At 52.5% G+C, this 20,467-nt stretch overlaps 1 protein-coding gene across 9 annotated transcripts; it reads left to right on the forward strand.

Moving 5' to 3' along the window:
* The first annotated feature begins 2,908 nt into the window (after positions 1–2,908).
* On the forward strand, positions 2,909–19,651 carry P2ry2 (purinergic receptor P2Y2). Of its 9 annotated transcripts, none has more exons than XM_050122649.1 (4): positions 2,909–2,944; positions 13,046–13,228; positions 13,335–13,418; positions 17,211–19,651. In XM_050122649.1, exons 2-4 carry the CDS (start codon positions 13,167–13,169, stop codon positions 18,346–18,348), a joined length of 1,284 nt encoding a protein of 427 aa, XP_049978606.1. In that variant the 5' UTR covers positions 2,909–2,944; positions 13,046–13,166; the 3' UTR covers positions 18,349–19,651. The 9 variants fall into 9 exon arrangements, with proteins under 9 accessions (XP_049978606.1, XP_049978608.1, XP_049978604.1 ...); XM_050122651.1 differs by lacking the exon at positions 2,909–2,944 and adding an exon at positions 3,711–5,267; XM_050122647.1 differs by lacking the exon at positions 2,909–2,944 and adding an exon at positions 5,352–5,681.
* The last annotated feature ends 816 nt before the right edge of the window (positions 19,652–20,467 follow it).

Consider the following 20,467-nt stretch of genomic DNA (forward strand, 5'->3'; position numbering starts at 1 on the left):
CTGTTTTGTTTATTTTCAGACAGGGTCTTTCTCTTTAGTCAGACTAGCCTCAAATTTGCATTTTCTTACTTCCTGAGTGATGGGATTACGGGTATTTGCCACCACACCCAGACACCCCGGGAGTCTATGAATGTTCTTGCTGGACAATGGCCTCCACCGCTCTGAATCTCTTGTCATTGGAACCCAGGAACCAAACTGACTCAGGAAGTGTTTGAGGGAGGCTGAAGCAGGTATCACTGCTTCTTATATTCTGCTGCTTGCTTACCACAGCCAGACACGTACAGTTCCCACCCTGTAAGACTCCTTCCAGTGGGGCTTTGTGGAAGCAAATATCTAACCACACAAGTCAGCATGAATGACAGTGGGGAAGCCAGCATTTGTGGAGCAGGGGGCTGGTGTGGTAATGGATAGGCGGAAGTGGCTGTGAAGGTGGAGGAGCGCTGACTGCTGGAGGATTTCAGGCACAGTAAACCTGGGGGAGAATTCCTCAGGACTGGAAAAGCACACACCAGTACAAGGCTGTGTGTGGAAAAAGACGGGGGCGTGGACAATGGTGAGTGTCCCATGTGACTTTGGTATGAGAGGCTGATGAGGAGTGGAGCAGGTGACTGTGGAAGGGCATCAAGGAAAAAAATCACAGAAGGCTCTGAAGCGCACACTTGTATGCTTTAGGGTGATGGGGGAGTACAGAAGGCTTATTATTATGAGATAAGCACTGCCCTTAATGAGATAGGAGACCACACAGTGCGTAGCATGGACCCACTGCCAGAGAGGCGCTGGGGCGGTCTGCCCTAGTGGAAGACTGTGTCAGGGGCTGGAACAGGGTGTTGGGGCCCACCCAGCCCCAGATCTGATTCTCCTACTGACCATCTCTGGCTCCTGCATGCTTTACCCCCATCCCAGCTAGGGAGGGATGAGGAGGTGTCTCCTGGCAGCTCTCTGTTACCAAGGAGAGCTTCACTATATTCCACCCATGATTTAGCCCAGCCCCCAGAAGGCTTCTAAGGTCCTGTCTTTGTGTCTGCACAATGGCCATCTTTGTCTCGAGCAGCCTCCTCCACCTCTGTGTGTCTCTATCAAATCCCCAGCCTCCACTCTGCCTCTCTGATCTTGGCTTCCCTCACTGAGTCTCTGTACATCACTGAGAAAGTGACTTGCTTCTCGGACAGTAGTGCTTGAGGAGAACAAAATCAATGCGGCTGCGGAGATGACTCGGGGGTTATGAATGCTTGCTGCTTTTCCAGAGGACCTGAGTTGGGCTCCCAGGAACCACCTGCAGCGCCAGCTCTAGGGCATCTGAAACCTTCTTCCGGCCTCTGAAAGCACTACGCTTTAGTGCGTGCACATGCGTGTGTCACACACAGACACACATACACGCACACCTAAAACTAAAAGTTTTCTAAATAAAAAGAATCAAGAAATTCAGTATTAAAAGAACTTGATACTCTTTCCAGGTTTGATTCCTACAACCCACATGGCAGCTGACTCAAGTCCCAGAGGCTCTGATGCTATCTGCTAACATCCACAGGCACCAGGCACACACGTGGTACACAGATATATATATATGGAGTCAAAACACTCACACACATAAAATGAAATAAAATTTTTAAAAAGGATCAAACTTTTGTCAAGAATTCATCCACATAGCTAGGTGGTGGTGGTGGCGCATGCCTTTAATCCTAGCACACTTGGAAGCAGAGGCAGGCAGATCTTTGTGAGTTCGAGGCCAGCCTGGTCTACAAAGCAAGTTCCAGGACAGGCTCCAAAGATACAGCGAAACCCTATCTCAAAAAAAGAAAAAAAAAGGAAAAAAAACAAAACAAAAGAAGGAGCAAACAAAAGAATGATGTCCGTGAAGACCACTCTTCGGTTACTCAGTCCCCATGCTGCTCACTGAACTTCCTGCTCACGCCCCTCCCTCTCCCTTACCTGGCCTGGCTGCATGGCTACCATTCACCCATTTGACAGTGAGGAGAGAGAGGCCTGAGGGTAGGGCTCGCTTCCTAGGTAAGAGCTATACCATTAGTGCCTGTTTATTTTGAGACAAGGTCTCTCTTACTATGTAGACCAGGCTGGCCTCCAGCTCACAGAGATCCCCCTGCCTCTGCCTCCCGATTGAAAAGTGCCACCACGTCCAGCCCAGTACTTAATATTTTTTTCATCATCTTAAATCCTTAATAACTTTTTATCACAGGGCCCACATTTTCAATTTGTACAAAGTCTTAGAAATTAGGTAGTTGATCTTTTGTGGAGGGAGGTGGAAGGGGCCTTTGTCTCAGAGCTGCCTCTCTGGAGGGCTGCCTCCGGGCGTGCCCACAGCAGAGACCTACTAGCACTCATTTGCCTTTCAAGTCTTGGCCCTGGTCAGGGAAACTTGAGGAGCCCAGTTCCAAAGGAGGGAAGGAGGGAGAGAAAGAAGGAGGATAATAGAAAAGATCAGTTAGGTTTGCACAGACACTTTGAGAGCCAGGAACACAAACTGGATGGCCAGATCTGCCCAGGGGAGCTGCCAGATTAGGCCCCAACAGCAGGGCCCAGCCATGATCCAAGAACTCTTCAGGGCCTTCCCTCAGCACATACAGTCCCAGAGTTAGGTCCACACTGCACTTGTGTGAGCCTTGGCTTCCCTCAGTGTACCATGGGAATGATAATGCCTGATTCACAGTGTCCTGGCCAGCTCAAAGAAGGTGAACTATGGAGAGCCCTGGAGACTGATCATGTGACAGGGACATCAGCCGTGTGTGTGTGTGTGTGTGTGTGTGTGTGTGTGTGTGTGTGTGTGTGTGTGTGACAGACTGTGCCACACCTTCAGAAAGATCCCTGTGGTGGGGGGCGGAGGTTAGAGATGGTGTGCAAAGAGGTGTGGCATGGGGGAGGTCAATTGGAAAGACACCCAACCCAGAGAGACACAAAGGGCAGAGGGAGTGGCCAGCACCCGCAGGAGGTGAGTAAGGGTTCAGGACTGTAGGATCTGACTAAGTACAGGTTGGAGGGGAGGCCTGGAGTGGAGGCCGGGAGCTGGGCTGCCTTGAAGGCAGTGGAAGCCCCCCCAACCCCCGAGTCTGAAGCAGGAAGTGTCAGCAACGGGAAACAGCACCATTGGAGGCTAGGCCAGGCAATTGTGGATTCTCAGGGAGAAAACCTTCTCAGGGGAGATGAGGGAAGGATGCCTGCCAGGAGGCAATGCTTGCTCAGGGCTGGAGAGACAGGAAGCCTTCTAATGCGAGGTGGGCTCAGGGAGCCAGGGTGGGGGCTTTGCCAGTCCCCTCCTGAACTGCTGCTGCTAATGCAGCTGCCCCTGTGGCTTCCTCACACCCCACAGGGATCATCACAGTGCCTGGACTTTACCATTAGCCTGCCTAGGCTGCGAAGTTCAGGGAGCCGCCCTCAGTGCTGTGCTAGCCTTCGTGTGTTTCCTGACTGGATCAATACAGGTTCTAAGTTCTTTCAGTCATTAAATCTCAGGTTGTGAATAAATCAAAATATGAAAGCAAAGGTGCTCAAGTTGGAGTCAAGATGGCAAGAGGAGCGGTGCTGGGTGGCGGGGGGGGGGGGGGGGGGGGGGGGGGGGGGGGGGGGGGGGGGGGGGGGGGGGGGGGGGGGGGGGGGGGGGGGGGGGGGGGGGGGGGGGGGGGGGGGGGGGGGGGGGGGGNCTGGGCGATGATGGGGGAGGGGAGCCAGTGCTGGGAGATGGGGGATGGGAGCAGTGCGGGGGCGATGGGGGAGGAGGCAGTGCTGGGCAATGGGGGAGGGGAGCAGTGCGGGGGCGATGGGGAAGCTGCTACACATGGATCCACAAAACCTGACATAGGAAAGCGGCAGGGAACCTAGCCTTCCAGGCTCTTCTGAGAAGGGATACTCACTCCTCTGAACAAGGAAGCTCAGATGATGAGTAAGACCCTAAGCAAAGGCAGTGTCAGAGGAGCGACTGAGGACTATTGCACAGTGCAGAAAAGCAGACTGAGAGCCAAGCATGGTAGCACTCAAGAGGTGAGACAGGAGGGCTGCTGTGAGTTCGAGACCAGCCTGGCTTACACAGGGCGATCCTAGCTAAACAAAAACAAAACAAACAAACAAACAAAAAAAAAACAACAGAGAAAGAGATGGACTGACTCAGAACGCAGTGGTAGAAAAGTTGAAGGAAGCCTGGGATTGAGCACAGGCTGTGAGGTCCTTCGGAACCTTTCATCCGTTCTTCAGACATTACTAGGTCACCTGTCATGAAAACTCAGATGTTGTGTAGCTCAGGAATGTCGTTTCTTTGGTTGTAAAGTCAGGAATTGGAAGACAGCAAGTACGAAGTCCAACACTGGTCACTGGGGTCTCCTAGAGTCTGGTCTCGATCCTGGCTCCCAGGGGAAGGTCTAGTGGCTCAGAAGGGAGACCAGGAAAAGGAAATCAGCTGGGGCTTCCATAACCATAACCAGGAAGACTCCCTCACGCTAGGACCCTAAAGGTGCGGCTGTAGAGAAATCTAGGTCTCTAGAAGCTGCCTGCACAGTTTACAAGGCCTACAGCCCCGGGGCAGAGAGCAAGCTCCCTGGCCATAGGAAACACCTGCTCTAAACTTGGCCACCCATCTGGGCATCTGAATACTCCCCGGGTGGACAGTGGAAGCAGGGTCATGAGAAGTGCCGGCTCCGGTTCACAGAAAATGAGTCCTTGAGCGGGACTCTCTGCTCTAAAGCTGACCTGGAGCTGCGTTCCAGATTCCCGGGTCAGCAATGGGACGGTGCAACCCTCTTGCATCCATCCATTCACAGGACAGCAGAGAGAGATGGGTGGTGTGGTCTTTGCTCTTTTGTGCTCAAACTAGGAGAGGGGCTAAGGAAGGTCTGCAGAGCAGAGAGGCAGTTCAAGATGAGAGAACAACCTGAACAGGGACTTAAGGGACCTGTTGGTGAGGTGAAGTGAGAGAGAAAGCAGATGGAGGAGGTAAAAGGGGTAAAGACCCTTCCCGGTACCGGCAGTCCGGAGCTGATCCGTACGGAAGTGAGATGGACTAGGGCGGCAGCGAAGGGGAGGCTGCGGGTTAGTGTAAAGGTCCACCGGTGGACTGGGGAGCAACAGGAGCCACGCCAACACCAAGCAAACCTTCTAAAACTTGGGCGTCGCTGAAAACCTCCCCTCTGATATGAGGAACGAGGCAGGTGGACTCTTCCCAGCCAGGATGGTCGCCTCCCGCCTTCCCTGCTCAACACCAGTTGCGGACATGCTGACCTCGCAGAGACAATCAGGCCGCGTCCCAAGCGGGTGACAGACCGGAGGTATCTGTCCGGGACTGCTCCTGCGTCCGCCCCGCCCTCCGGCTTGCTGCCGGGCCGTGGGGTACGGAGCAAGGCGGGGTGGGGCGGGGACCGCTGCTCTCCTAGGCACGTGGGCCCCCGCGCGGCTGGGCTTGGGACTCGGGGACCAAGGAATCGCGACTGTGGCTTTTGGAGGGGACCAGCGCATCGCGGAGGTGAGGTGGGCAGCCTAGAGGGGAACGGAAGCCGGAGAGGTCGCCGCCGGGTGCGGCCTGGGAACTGGCACTACTGTCGACTCAGCGCCGGACAGGAGAGCCCATTACGTGACTCTGTCCCGTGGGCCCTGGCTCCCAGCCCCGATACTGAACAAAACTGGATGGTGAGAGCCGGCCGAGCTGCCGGCACGCTATTGAACTTTGTCTCCTCTGGATCTTGGTGAGTGACAGCCTGGTGTGTTTACCAACGTACTGGGGTAATCTGTGTGTTAGTGGATGAATGCGCACACCCCTGGGAAGTGAGTGTCCGAACTTGAATTAGTCTGTGTGCACCCCTGAGGCGTAAATCTGTGGACAGAGACCCGGGAGTCCTGAGAGGTCTTGTATTTGCATTCCTTCCTCTCCCGCCCCCCCCCCCCCAGAGTCACTTTGGGTGGCCCGCTGCAGGAGTCCAGGGAGGTGAGATCGGGAAGACGGTGTCGGCGGCGGTGGGAGGGGTGGAGGTGGTGCAGTTTCACGTAAGGACAGCTAAGACTTTAATCTGTCTGGAAACTTTTTTGTTTTGTTTTTCGAGACAGGGTTTCTCTGTGGTTGCTTTGTAGCCTGTTCTGGAACTAGCTCTTGTAGACCATACTGGCCTCGAACTCACAGAAATCAGCCTGCCTCTGCCTCCCGAGTGCTGGGATTAAAGGCGTGCGCCACCATCGCCCGGCTCTGTCTGGAAATTTTTAATCTGGCAGGTGGTGCTAGAAGGGTCTGGCAGAAGATAGCGCCCACCTCATTAGGGCTAGTGTGTGTGTGTGTGTGTGTGTGTGTGTGTGTGTGTGTGTGTGTGTGTGTGTGTGTGTGACTGATCTCCAGGAGCTAGACCCAAGTGTAGATCCTGCTGGGAACCAGCTTTTCTGGTTTGGGGATTTATAGAGCTAGGTGTCAGCTGTTCTCAGAAAGGCATCCCCAGAGTCCCTGGATCAGCAGCCCTGTTTTGGATCAAGTTTGGAATAATGGCTTTTGAAGATCAGGTTGGGGCTCCAAGAAGGTGTCAGTTACCTGTGGGTGGGGTGTGAGGAAGGGGATTCTGTGAGCAGGCAGCCTCTAAAAGAGCGGTCAGTGCAGGCACCACCCTGCATGAGAGGTGGGGCAAGCCCTGCCATAGAGGTCTGCCCGTCTTCTCTGTGCTTGGGGTTCTCCTGGGTTTTGAGGAGATGGGAAGGCTGCATACAGGTGTGGGCCTCAGGAGTGGCTGCCCAGCATGCAGACTGAGGTTGTGACTTTCTGGTGCCTTCTTGCCCACACCCCCATGAACCAGCTGAACGTGTGAGGACATCACCAAGGCTTCGTGGGTGACACCAGATCTTGAATTTCATGACTCTAATTTCTTTCCTTTTATTTATAAGTGCTTATGCTATTTATTGGAATGTTGGTGCATTGTTGTTACAGTTTACAAAAGTTCCTCATTTTATTTTGCTACAGGAGAAAGGAACCTTTATTTTGTAGATGAGAAAACTAGAGAATGTCTTGTCCAAGGTCACAAAGGCAGATAAAAACTGGGCTTCCTGCCTACCTGCCCCCCCCTCCCACTGAGGCCTCCGCTCTAGGACCAAAGCTTCAGGATGAGGTTCTCACTTTGTAGTCCTGGCTAGCCTGGAACTCACTATGTGGAGCAGACTAACCTCGAACTCACAGAGGTTTGCCGGTAACCTAACTCTGAAGCCCCAATTGCCCAGCTGTTTCTGGATAGCCCCCGTTTTCCCAGTCTGCTTACAGGATCTTGCTGACTTGCTGAGTAGGAAGTGCCCTCCAATGGCATCTCCTCTGTCCCCTACCTGCCTTCCCTGAGCCTGTCTGTGCCTGAGATGCCCTTAGGTTCCTAAGCCACCAGTGGGGCCTGATGGGAAGAACCTGGCTCAGAACCCTCCTTAATCTCTAGAGACTTCAGTTGACTGTGTTGTGAAGCTGGGCCATCGCTGCCTTCTCACTGGATAGGGCAGAGGGCACGTGCCAGGAAGTATTTTGGAAATGAGTGAACAGGTACAGTGGATATTCAGAAGAGAAACTTCTTGTTTCGTGAAGAGCCACCATAGTGGGTTCCCGCCTCCACCCTCTGAGACTTATGTACCTAGACTGGTCTTGAATTCATTAGTAGAATGGCATTAACTTCTAATCCTCCTGCCTCCACCTTTTGAATGCTGGACTTGTAGGTATGTACTTGTTTTATTTGGTGCTGGCAATCAAACCAAAAATTTCTTGCATTCTAGGTAAGCATTTTACCAACTGAGCTATACCCCAGCCCTTCTGGGTCTGAGAGAGAGGCTCCTTCATAGCCCTACCGCCCAGACCCAGAGGCCTGCTTCAGTCTTGCATAGAACAAGCGGAGGATTTGTGGTGGAAACAATGGCACCCTAGACTGGCTGGGCCCACCTCAGTCCTGCATTTTCGCGTTCTGTCACCGTTACTGCGGGAGAGGTCGAGGCACTGGGCCTCCCTCCAGCTTGTATGGATAAAGCTTCCTGGGGAGTTCAATTTGTAAGAGACTTGCCCAGGCCTGGGCCTGGGTTAGGAAGGAAGCTCACAGGGAGTCCCGGACCCAGATTCTCTCCCCTGGTCACCCACCCTCCAGACTCCTTGGTGCTGAGTGCTTCTTCCAATGGTGCCATCTTTGCAAGGGTCAGCTCTGAAAATGCCCTCCCTTTTAAGCGGGAGAAAAAGCTCTCAGCTTGGCATTTGAGCCCTTTCGTATGAATTTCTTGGCCCCCACACATTCCATGCCACCACACAGGATCTCCTGGCACTTCTTCAACAGCCTGTACCCTCACCCTCTGAGTCTTGGCTTGGGCTTTCTCCCTCCCCATCTCTGTCTCTTTGACAACCCCAAGTTATCTATTAAGGCCAGCTCCTTGGGGAAACTTCCGCTAACCACTTCCCCAGGATACAGGTTGCTCCAGTCTCTGTGACCCTGAGTTCCTAGTCCCTGTGTTCCCTTTGGATATGGTTGTATCTCCTAAGATAACCTGTCCATCCCTGTGTACTCCTCAGAGGGCCTGGCAGAATTCCTCCTCTGAAGCTCTGCGTTTGCAGACACTGGCTTTTGAGTTTGCTAGAGCTTTGTGGCTTGTGAGTTTCTGTTGTGTTACTCTGAGCACAAACTCCTCGGGTTCTGAGATTCTCAGCCAAGGCTTTTTGGAGCCACAAGAAGCAGAGCTTTGAACATAGCCCCTGCTTCGGCAGGTGAACTGGAGGAACAGCATGGGATTCAGGCACTCTTGGAATTAGACTCAGAGAGTCACTGCCCGGAGGAGGGTCTGTCTCGTCACCTTCTGTGCATCCTGTGATATGAACCTGGGTTCTCCCATCTCAAGCTGGATGCTTCCTGCCCCTCCCTAGTCATAGCTTGGACCATGACCTCTGTCTCTCTGCTGGGGACCCAGAGCAGACCTCCTGATGAGAAGTGTTGTACTACCCCAGAATTCAGCATTTTCCTGCCATGATGGGAAGATAGTGCCTGCAACCCCGGACTGTGCATATCTTCTCCCCGTGGGCCCCACCCCCACTGCTCCCTGGTCTTGATCATTCTTCATGAGCTACTCTCATGGACCTGTGACTCTTCCAGTTTGACCAGTAAAGAACTCACACTCGGGGACTGGGTATAACTTGACCCAGACTGCACAGCATAACAGGCTCCAAGTTGGGTCTTGTTGGAGGCACTCAGGTGTGCTTGGCTGGGGTGGAGTCTGGGTTCTTGTGGTTCTGAGCCCATTTAGCCCATCTCTGAAGGAAGCCCTGTGTTGCACTCGGCAGAGCTGGGTCAGGTAAAATCCATGATTTGGAGTCCTGCCTTGGCTAGGTAGGCCCTTTCTCCTTGGAGTCTCTGTTTTGTGCTCTGTGGAGGTCTTACACCACAGACTCACCACCTGATACCATCAGAGGTCACCCCTGAGCTGTTCCCCAGACCAGGCCTGGTGTAATACACCAGGCACAGCTGGGGGAATTGCTGTCCTCTAACCCTGTGGAGGATGTTTGGAAAGGGACAGACAGGCAATGACTTCTAGGTTCCTAACCCTGTGCTGCTTAGATTGCCTGTACTATGCTCAAACCGCAGGTTGCTTCGAGTTCAGGTCATCTTGCCCAGATTTGTGCTCACTCTCCCTCCACCCACCTAACACCACTGCATCTTTCTAACCACAAGTCAGGTGCCTCTTCTCCAGGACACCTTCCGGAGGAGGGGCCTCCCTCCCCACTACTGCTGCCTCCTTTCCCAGCAGGGCCTCCTCGGCTTCCTTCAGGCCTGAGCGGCTTGAGTTGTTACTGTCTGTTTCTGGGTGTGTCTCCCTGACCCCTGACCTTGATAACAAACATCCGGAGATCAGCGAAGACACTGTAATCTCAGAGCAACCGAGGACAAACCTAAGAACGCAGTGTTGGTGTGCTGTGCAGTGGATTGCTGCGGGCTCTGGACCTCCTTCTCCTGAGGATGGGTCTGGGAGTGTGAGGTACTGATCTTAGGTCAGCCTGGCTCATTCCTGCAGGGCTACTTGCCTCTCTTGTCTTTGGGGGTGCTCCCATCCCCCTGTATCTACCCTGCATGGCAAACTCCTCTCTTATTATTCTGTAGTGTGTGTGTGTGTCTGTGTGTGTGTCTGTGTGTGTCTCTGTGTGTGTGTCTCTGTGTGAACGTTTTGCTCACAAGCAAGTTCTGTTCTGTCAAAAAGAGATTGACAAGCGGGCTATGGGATTGGCAGCTCTGCCCATCTGACAGCTGGCAAGGGCAGAACAAGATTCCCCACCCACCCTGTGCGCTCACTTCCCTCTTGATGCCGTTCTAACTCCAGGTCCTCAGTTCCCCTCTCAAAATTTCTTTCTGACAAAGGCAGGTAGGTAACAGTTCTCTGGGGCCGTGATAAGACACTCTCCCCTGCGAAGCTGGACAGGGTCCACCAGCCTGGCACGTGGCGCATTCCAGAGCCACCCAAGTAGAGGGACTGGAATGTTGTCCAACCACCCAGGAAAGTCTGCTGCCAGCCTAGGACCAGCTCTGCTTCCTCCTCTTGACTTACTAGCCTGGGACTAGTGAGAAAGAACCAGGTAGGAGTTGTCAGACCTCCTCTTCTGGAGATGGAACAAAGAGGCAGAGCTTTGCTGGGGATGGCATCTGGGCATTGTAGGGTAGGGTAGGAGCTAGCGGTCAGGGCACAGCAGAGCTCTGTGCTGTTTGCTAGTGTTGTGACTCTAAGGAGGTTATTTTAGCCTGCTGAAACCTTCAAATTAAATATGAAGCCACCTAACAAAAATGGGTACAGAGAATGCTCAGCTCTCCCCACTAGACTGATGGTAGAAAACAGGGAGCTATCGCTGAGTGAGATAGAACCATGCAACTGCTTCAGTCGTACTGAGACAGAAGGATGGGGGAGAGGGGCAGATGGAAGGTTTTCTAGTGATGACAGGGACCAGTTCAGCTAGGACCTTAAGGGCAAGGCCTTGTATGTTAACCTAACAGCAGTGGGAGCTATGGAAAGATTTTAACTCAAGGGCACGTGGCTAAAGGTAGGGCATCAAGAAGACAGTGTGACTAAAGAGTTAAGGTTGAGCAGGCGAGGACTGAAGCAGAGAGGACGGTGGTTCCGAGGGAAAGCTTATTCCTGTGTCTCTATTCAATGCAAAGGGCACGTCTAGGGAACTCCGCTGGCTGAGCTTGGTGAGTGATGGGCATGAGATGGGGTTGGAATATTGAGAGACGGGAACCTAGGAGGATGGCAGAGGCCCTTTCAGAAAGCGGTGTGCTCTGCCTTAGCTGGTTGGTCAGGCACCTCCGGAGGACAGGGCACAAAGGGGAACTCTTTTATTTTGCCACCAGACTCTTCAACAGACTGCCAGTTAGCAACCATGCTCTGGCCCATGTCAGCCTAAAATACCAGGCTAGGCGCATCATCAACTCATCAGTGCGGAGAGGCACTTCCCAGGCCCTGTCTTGGTCCTCTATCCTGCAGCCACCCATCCCCTCCTGCTCTCCCATCTTTACACTGCACCTCCAGCTTGGGGGCCCCACTCCCCACTGTTGAGAAAGTGCAGATGGAAAAAGATATTCAGGAGCTGGGTTGGGAGAGGAGCTGGAAGCATAGCTCAGCAGTAGAGCTCTAGCCTAGCATGCTTCGGGCTCTGGATTCAACCTTTAGGACCAAAGAAAAAGGGTGTGTGTGGCTCACGTGGGAGCTTGAGGCCCTGGGTTCTCTAGCCCCAGCTCCACACAGACAGAGTGTGGTGGGTGACGTCTATAAACCCAGCGCTTGGAAACTAAGGACAGAAGAATCAGAAAGTCAGGCTCATCCTCAGCTATACAGTGAGTCTGAAGTCAGCCTGAGATGTATAGCATTCTTTCTCAAGAGAAAAAATTTAGTCTGGACAGTGGTGATGCACACCTTTAATTCCAGCACTCGGGAGGCAGAGACAGGCAGATCTCTATGAGTTCGAGGCCAGCCTGGTCTACAGAGTGAGTTCTAGGACAGGCTCCAAATAAAGTAAAAAAAAAATTATTCAGGAGGTTCCTGGTGGGTGCTGGGACCTGTCCACACAGAGGGGTCCTTCTCCCAGGTAGGTATATCCACTCTCGAGCAAATTCCCTGTGTGCTGCATATGAGGGCTCACAGCTCAGCTCTCTTCTTGAGTTTCTTCTCCGTTAAATGGGCATTCAGCTCAGGTAGCTCCAAAGGCTGTACCAGGCCCCATCTAGACCATGTCGGTATGCTCCGTGCATGTGGATGTGAAAGTGTGTGCCCTGGGTGTCTACATGCATTTGCACCTGTGTGTTCAAGAGTGTTGGGCATGTGTATTTGCAATACCTGTGGAGGAATGTCCACTCCACAGGATGTGGAGTGAAGAGAGGGCACTCTAGTCAGACACTTATCCTGGGCAAAGGTATGTTGGCAGTGCTATGCTGTGATGCTGGGCCACGAAGGTATTGATTGTTTCCTGCTGTGGGGTTGAAGTGCAGAATCAGAGCCAATGGAAGGCTGGCTGGGCTCTGAAGATACCGGGGAGAACTTCCTGTGAAAGGGGTGCCCTAGGAGGCGGTGAACAGCCCATTCCTGGAGCATATGAGCTAGCAGGGGATAACAGGGTGTGTGACCAGGACAAACACACTGAGTCTCCTCTTGGCTTCTTTGGGGCCTCAGTGTAATGGATTAAACAAAAAAAAAAAAATGCTGCAGGATCCCCAGAGGCTGCAGTGGCAGAGATACTGCAGGTCTCCCAGGGGCGGCTTGTCCCGGGAGCAGCCAGTCCCAGGCAGGGATGGCACAGTTCCCCTAGTGGCTGCAGCAGGCCACAAGGAGAGACAGACAGATGGGCATTGCCACAGACTGCGCCGTAGGTCTCTTAAGGTAGCTGGACCTGGGCAGGGAGCCACACAGAGGGCAAGAGACAGAGACATGGATAGGCACACCATGCAGAGTGAGGTTGGATATTTATTTAGTGGGAAGGGAAGAGGGAGGAGAGAAGAGAAGAGAGAGAGAGAGAGAGAGAGAGAGAGAGAAAACATGGCCGGACTGACAGATTCTGAACCTACATTTGTTTTTTGTCTCTGGGTGTCTACAGGAGCCCTCCAGGCAGCTGCTGGCCCTGAAAAATGCTGGAGGCAGGGCACAGCCCCTGTCCAGGAACCTGTTCTTCCTGTTTCCTGCTTCGGTCCCAGCAGCTGGTCCAGGCCTGAGCATTTATGAGTGAAAAACTGGAGCCCACACCGAGCATCCTCACTGCACCAAGAGCAAGACTGATCAGGTCCAGCCAGGTCTGGGAGGCTGGGTATTTTGTATGTGTGTGCACTGGATTCTGCTTGCATCAGTGGGATCCGAGGCAGGGACTGTGTTCTGTTCCTTTATCCCAGGTTCTGCAGCCAGACAACTCTCAGTGTCAAGCCTAGGGTTCCAGTTCCTTCCAGTATAACCAAAACAGAGAGCTTAACCTCTAGGTAGGTATTTACCAGGTACTGAATGTCGCCTTGCAGGAGCTGCTTAAACCTGATAAGATTCCCACTGAATAGGAAGGTAGCAGAGGGGGCTGCATGCTGTGGAACTGATTAGACTGAGCCAGAGGTGGATCAGGGAAAATATGGGGTTGCCTCAGGCACCTGACCAAAATCCCAGACTGTTTCCCTGGCTACAGCATCAAAGGGCAGGGCAGGGCAGGGCAGGGTCGTCTGGGTCCTGTCAGTGTTGAACAAAAGAGGTGGTCGAAGGATCCCTCTCAGGCAGGAGAAGGATTTGGCTGAGCCTCGTGACTTGTGGGCTCAACTCCTCTGGGTTCCCACAGCCTCTAAGGCATCGTTTCCTATTCATTCATTCATTCATTCATTCATTCCATTCATTCATCCTTTCTTGCAACAAGTGCTTGCAGGTCAGGCCTCTTGCTGGGCTATAGGTACAGAGAAAATCACCACGTGAATCTAGGCTTCAAAGAAACGTGTTGGGGCGGGGGTGGAAAGACAAGTACCTTAAGGCTGGAGAAATGGGTGGGACAAGTCTAGTCTTTAAAGGATCATTCTGGAAAGGTTTCTGAGGCTGTCAGTACAGTGTGAATGAGGGTGAAGAGGCCTGGATGGACTCTCTAGGGCTCACTTCTCCATGAAACTGGGAGTTCCTGGGACACCGCCAGCCAGAACCGGGCATAGCAGCAGAGCCAGCCAGTGGAGGGGCCAGTGGCCAAGTCAGACAGAGCAGTCTTCATGGAGCTGAGGTGAGGTTTCAGGAGCAGAGATCAGGAATTGGTGCTGAAGGAGAGGGCTGGGAACGAGCAAATGGGCTTTACAGATTAGTGGGTTGGCCTAGGGAGGGAAAGGATGGGCAGGGTTAGTCTGGACCAGGGCCATTGTGATAGAGTTCTCAGCTGGCCTGGAGGCAAAGGCCAGGATGTCTTAAGACAGGTGGAAAGTGAGCTCTGTGGTTCTGGGGACGAGGAAGTTCACACCCTGCCTCTAAGTGTCAGAGATTCCACCAGCAGGGAAGAGCAGGAAATCAGAGAGATGGGAAGGGGAGGGCTTCTGTGACTCTCAGTGGAGACCAGCGGGCAGGGACAGAGGTGCAGAGGGGACAGCAGAGGAGGGGAGGCTGGGACCCACCATTCCCCAAGGTTGGGGATTTGACTCCTAAGAGGGAGGAGGGCTCCTTACCTGGGATGCTTGCTCAGTCTGCTGTGGTCCTTCAGTCCAGGACACTGCTCCCTGCCTGCAGCTGAGAGCTGTGTTGGTATTGTCATTTTGTTTTGCTTTGCTTTAAACAGAGAGAATGTAGAATTATTATGGAAAAACGAGAAAATAATTCCATAAAGTGCCTCTAAGGGAGGACTACTATGGTTTAAAAAAACATTTTGTTGTTGTTAAAATTACTATTTCTTGAAGTTGGAGAGGTAGCTTAGCAGTATTCTTACAGAGGACCCAGCACCTCCATGATGGCTCACCACCATCCCTAAGTCCAGCTTCAGGGATTCTGATCACCTTCTGATCTCTGCAGGTACTAGGTGCACACATGTTACATGTACATACATACAGGCAAAACATTCATATACATAAAATAAATAGATACATAAAAGGTTTTTTATTTATTGTGAATCTGCTCAATAAGATAAGATTTAGTTATTCAATCTTGTTCTCTGTAGCCAAACAACGTTATTATTCCAGGGAAATGAAGGTGAAGGAAGCCAATTGTCCACGCTCACCACAATGGACTGTGTCAAGTCTTGCCTTCGGACAAAACCTTTCTGTTCTAGCCGAGGCAGAGCTGTTATTTCCTTTTTCATGCACATACTTCATATTTGTGATGTCAGCTATTTATGTTGTGTGTCTGCCAATGTGCAGAGAGCCCATGTGAAGATCAGAGGACCACGTGGAGTCTCTTCTACTGTGTGGGGTCCTCAGATTGACCTCAGTCTTGGCAGCAAGTGCCTTTACCCACTGGGTCATCGCACCAGCCCCTCACCGCTTGTTCTGGGAAAGTCCTTCTATGCAGCCCAGGCTCTCTCAAACCCTGCTGCCCCTGCCTCAGCCTCCCGAGTATTGGGATGGCAGATGAGGGCTCCTCACATTAGTCTGAAAGAGCTCTCACTGGTCACAAGGTGCGTGCAGAGAGGAGGAAAGTGGCCATCAGCCCTCCAGGCATTCATTGCCCAGTGGCTGCTCAGGCCTTGTGAGTAACGTGGGGATAAAGTAGCGGACACAGACAGGGTGGAAAGACATGCCGTACCAAAGGTGCCAGGGGAGGCTCCGCCAAGGGAACCTCCCCTGACTTTCGAGGACTCTTCGGGAAGGTCACTCTCCATCTGGACATCTCCTCAAGGTGGAGAACAGAATTGCTGTATGCAGATGTTAAACGTCCCAGAATACAATAGTAACACCTTTTTAAAAAAACGTTGAGGCCAGGTGGTATTGGTATGAATCTTCAATTCTAGTACTGGGGCTCAAGGTAGTGGGGGAGGCGGAGGCAGGCGGATCTCTCTGAGTCAGAAGCCAGCCTGGTCTACAGAGCGAGCTCCAGGGCATCCAGGGTTTCATTGAGAAACCCTGTCTTAAAAATATGAAAAGAAAAAAGAAGTTGAACAAAGGGCTGGAGACATGTCTCCGTGGTTGCTCCTGCAGAAGACAGGGGTCCCCAGCACCCATAGAGCAGCTCCGTAGTTTCAGTTCCACTGACTGTTCGGACCTCTGCAGGCATCAGACACATACTTGGTGCACAGATGTACACACAGGCAAGGCATTCACACACACATATACTTGGTGCATAGATGTACACACAGGCAAGGCAGTCACACACACACGTACACAATTAAAGATCTAAAAAGGAAATTAACAAGAAACTGGAGACCGTTGCAGATTTTCCAGCTCACAGAGAATAGAGACTGAGCTTGAAAGTCCATGAGGGCTCCAGGCTTGCTAGATGCCCAGGCCGGAGAAGCCGCAGTGGGCAGTGGCACTGGAGACTGGAGTACAGCGGAAGGCCGATAATCTGAAATTATACCCCGCTGTATAGCCGGACTTCCTTTAGACTGCCAGCTCCCGAAGAATGACAGGGAGTCTTTTTATTAATTATGAAAGCTTGACTTGTTTTCAACGAACTTTTTGAACTCAGAAGCGGTCCCTCGCTTCTGAGTTCTCGGTCTTGACCTCTGTGGTTCAGGGATTTAGATCAAGGTCGGCAGGTTCTAGAGTAAATATTTTAGACTTTAAAGACCACATGGTCTTGATGACACAGGTGTGGCTGTGCCCCAATAGTGCTTCACTTACAACAACAGGCTGATGGGCGAGAGATCAACCCTTGGACTTTGTTCAACCTGTCATGATGTTAGAATTGTGTGATGTTGATTTTCATGGATCTCACAAGTTTCCGAGGAGAGATGCAGATCACATGACAATAAAACTTTTGAATTGGAAAAAAAAAGTTTTGAATTGGGTAAACAAGTGAGGTTTTTTTGTTTTGTTTTGTTTTGTAGATGATCTTTTTGTTGTTGTTTTGTTTGTTTTGAGACAGGGTCTTACTATGGAGCCCAGGCTGACCTTTGACTGACTATGTGGCCCAAGCAGGTCTTACTGACAATTCTGCCTCTTTCTCCCCAAGAGTTAGGATTACAAGAGTGTGCCTCCTGCATGCTGAGCAAGTGTTTTGTTACAAGCTATACCTCTTGCCGTAGGCAAATCTTAAAGAGGTGTGTGGGGGTGCGGGTCCCTTGAGCACCAGTCCTGATGGCTTCCTCTTCACACCTCCCTTTCCTTCAGGACCATGGCAGCAGACGTGGACTCCTGGAACAGCACCATCAATGGCACCTGGGAGGGGGATGAACTGGGCTACAAGTGCCGCTTCAACGAGGACTTCAAGTACGTGCTGCTGCCCATGTCCTACGGCGTGGTGTGTGTGCTCGGGTTGTGCCTGAACGTTGTGGCTCTTTACGTCTTCCTGTGCCGCCTCAAGACCTGGAACGCCTCCACCACGTACATGTTCCACCTGGCGGTTTCTGACTCTCTTTACGCAGCCTCTCTGCCGCTGCTGGTTTATTACTATGCCAAGGGGGACCACTGGCCGTTCAGCACAGTGCTCTGCAAGCTGGTGCGGTTCCTCTTCTACACCAATCTCTACTGCAGCATCCTCTTTCTCACCTGCATCAGTGTGCACCGGTGCCTGGGTGTCTTGCGCCCTCTGCACTCCTTGCGCTGGGGCCGCGCCCGCTATGCCCGCCGTGTGGCTGCGGCGGTGTGGATTCTGGTGCTGGCCTGCCAGGCCCCGGTGCTCTACTTTGTCACCACCAGTGTACGGGGGACCCGCATCACCTGCCACGACACCTCGGCCCGAGAGCTCTTCAGCCATTTCGTGGCCTACAGCTCCGTCATGTTGAGTCTGCTCTTCGCTGTGCCCTTTTCCGTCATCCTTGTCTGTTATGTACTCATGGCGCGGCGGCTGCTCAAACCGGCTTATGGGACCACAGGTCTGCCTCGGGCCAAGCGCAAATCTGTGCGCACCATTGCCCTGGTGCTGGCCGTCTTTGCCCTCTGCTTCCTGCCTTTCCATGTCACCCGCACCCTCTACTACTCCTTCCGATCGCTTGACCTCAGTTGCCACACCCTCAATGCCATCAACATGGCATACAAGATCACCCGGCCATTGGCCAGCGCCAACAGTTGCCTTGACCCTGTGCTCTACTTCCTGGCAGGGCAGAGACTTGTCCGTTTTGCCCGAGATGCCAAGCCACCCACAGAACCCATCCCCCGTCCCCAGGCTCCCCAGGCTCGTCGCAGGCTGGGCCTGCACAGGTCTCACAGAACTGACACAGCCAGGAAAGATGTGTCGATCAGCAGTGATGACTCAAGACGGACAGAGTCCACTGCAGCTGGGAACCAGACTAAGGACATTAGACTATAGGTCGGAGCCCTCAGGCGTGCTCGTGTTCACGTGAATGGGCCCATGTCCTCCGATGCGGATGGTCAGCGATTCTCATTTGGCAACAGCTCAGAATACTCATCCTGTGGACCCCAAAGTCCCCGATCATTTATCTGTGTGAGTCGGGAAATCATACTTTAAGGAAGGCATTGACACCTGACTCCCATGCAGACAGCTGCCATTCCTGCCAAGGTTGGGGTTCAGGAAGGCTGTTTCAGCCTCATAAATCCAAGGGAGGCACAAGCCCAGAGAAGACACAGCAGAATCCAGGCTAGCTACCTGAAGTAGGAGTGGGATCTCGTAAGTGAGCAGCGCTGAGTCCCCATCGTTGCTTGGGATGGAATTGGCACTCCAGTGGACTGGGCTCAAAGGAAGACCCTAAGACCAAGAGACAAACACTTGAGGACTGGTTTCAGATCCATCTGGAAGCCGGGTAGAAGCCATAACTTATATCAAAGATCGTGCCGCCTGTCGGGCTGTGCTCCTCCGCATGATGAGAGGTCAGGGCCTGGCCGGGGAAGCGTTCCTCACCTATGCAAAGGCCAGTTATTTCTGACTACTGTCTCCCGGAAGTTTCTGTCAGGGATCCCTCTTCAGACCCCCAGGTCAACCCTGCTTTTAAGCCTCCTGTCTTCTGTATTGTACTTTGCCAAGAACGGAGAAGAATCAAGTAGGGGTCTAGTTCTTGGGGTTTCTCAGTTCACACAACTTCACACATGCCGGTAAATGTCAAACCATTTAACTGAGCTGGGAGGGAGCCCTTTATTTATAGTATGGCCGATTGTGGGGCAAGAAGCCCCACCGTGGCCAGTCAGATTTCAGCTTCCAATTACCAGCACAATGGCAGCCTCTGCAAAATTCCTAAAAATTTTGCGGGGAGTGGGAAGTTAGCGTTGCTGGTTAGATGGGATCTCAGGTAACCATTGGTGGCCTCAAATTTGCCATGTAGTTGAAGCTGAGCTCGAACTCTTGTCTTCATCTCCTAAGTGCTTGGACTACAGGCAGACGCCACATCTATCCCAACAACTGGTTCTTAAAAGCAGGTGCAGGGTACTTCATTACAAACCACACTGTGTAGCTAGGACTGTGTGACCCCTGGGCAGGGAGGGTTCCCTAGAATGCCAGGAAGTGGACAGGCCAGCTCTGGGGTTTAGGCAGGAACAGACACAGTTGACAGGTCTCACTTGGCCTCAGGGACAGGAGGTCCCTGTCTCCCCATCTCACCTTGTCTGCCTCCTACATCTCCCCCACCACCACCACCACCATTAAAGGCGAGGCATCCCCACTTGCTCTTTGTACATTTTGTTGGTTTGAGATGTTGCTCAGAATAACCTGGAATTCCTGGGCTCAAAGGATTCACCTCAGCCCCCATGTAACTGGTTTATAAGTATCTGTTTATACAGCTTCCCTCCAGAGCGCCCTCAAGTGACAAGGAGCCAGCACAGGCCGGGACCCAAGGTATTCTGCATTGTGTGTGTAGTCATCTGCCCAGAGTAGTGTGAGATGCTCACTCCCCACACTCCGGGTTCACACTACAGTTAGAGACCTAGAGTCTCTGAGCTTTGGTGACTTCCACTGACTGTCCTGGGTCTTTCCTGCAGTCCAAATCCTTCCTCCAGAGAAACAGAACTGTGCTGAGACCTCTACTGTTCACTGTGGTTGGGGATAGGACCGTTTTCACCACGGACCAGACCCCCCTTAGTTTCCCTTCTCCCCCTGTAGCTGCTCTAGAGACCACAGAACTCAGCCCCCATGCGGATAGAGACCACACTGTCGTGCCCCCAGGAAGCTTTCTTTGAACCACTGCGTGCAGATTTTGGAGGACACAGTCTAGGGGACAGGAAGGGCTCTCACCACCTAGTTCTGTGGCAGCCACTGGTAGTAGTGGAACCAGGGGCCTAGGCCTATAGTTCTACATCCAGGAACCAATCAGATTGCTGTACACATCCAACCTGTTGCCCAGGACCAGGTCACTTGCCTGGTGGGTAAGATTCCTGACCCTTCTGCCTCGTGCTATTTTCAGCCCAAGTTAAGACCAAGATTTTCCATCAACCCCAGACCATTGTCCAGCAATGACGTGAGGTGACCTGTCTATCCTCAA

Source organism: Alexandromys fortis, unplaced genomic scaffold (assembly GCF_014885135.2).
Source record: "Alexandromys fortis isolate MF-2015 unplaced genomic scaffold, M_Fortis_MF-2015_v1.1 scaffold_209, whole genome shotgun sequence".
Taxonomy (NCBI): domain Eukaryota; kingdom Metazoa; phylum Chordata; class Mammalia; order Rodentia; family Cricetidae; genus Alexandromys; species Alexandromys fortis.

Coding starts and splice junctions, on each gene's coding strand:
- P2ry2 (XM_050122649.1), top strand. CDS start 13,167: ATGAGTGAAAAACTGGAGCCCACACCGAGCATCCTCACTGCACCAAGA. Junction 13,229..13,334: donor CCAAGAGCAAGACTGATCAG/GTCCAGCCAGGT, acceptor CCTTTATCCCAG/GTTCTGCAGCCAGACAACTC. Junction 13,419..17,210: donor ACAGAGAGCTTAACCTCTAG/GTAGGTATTTAC, acceptor CCTTTCCTTCAG/GACCATGGCAGCAGACGTGG.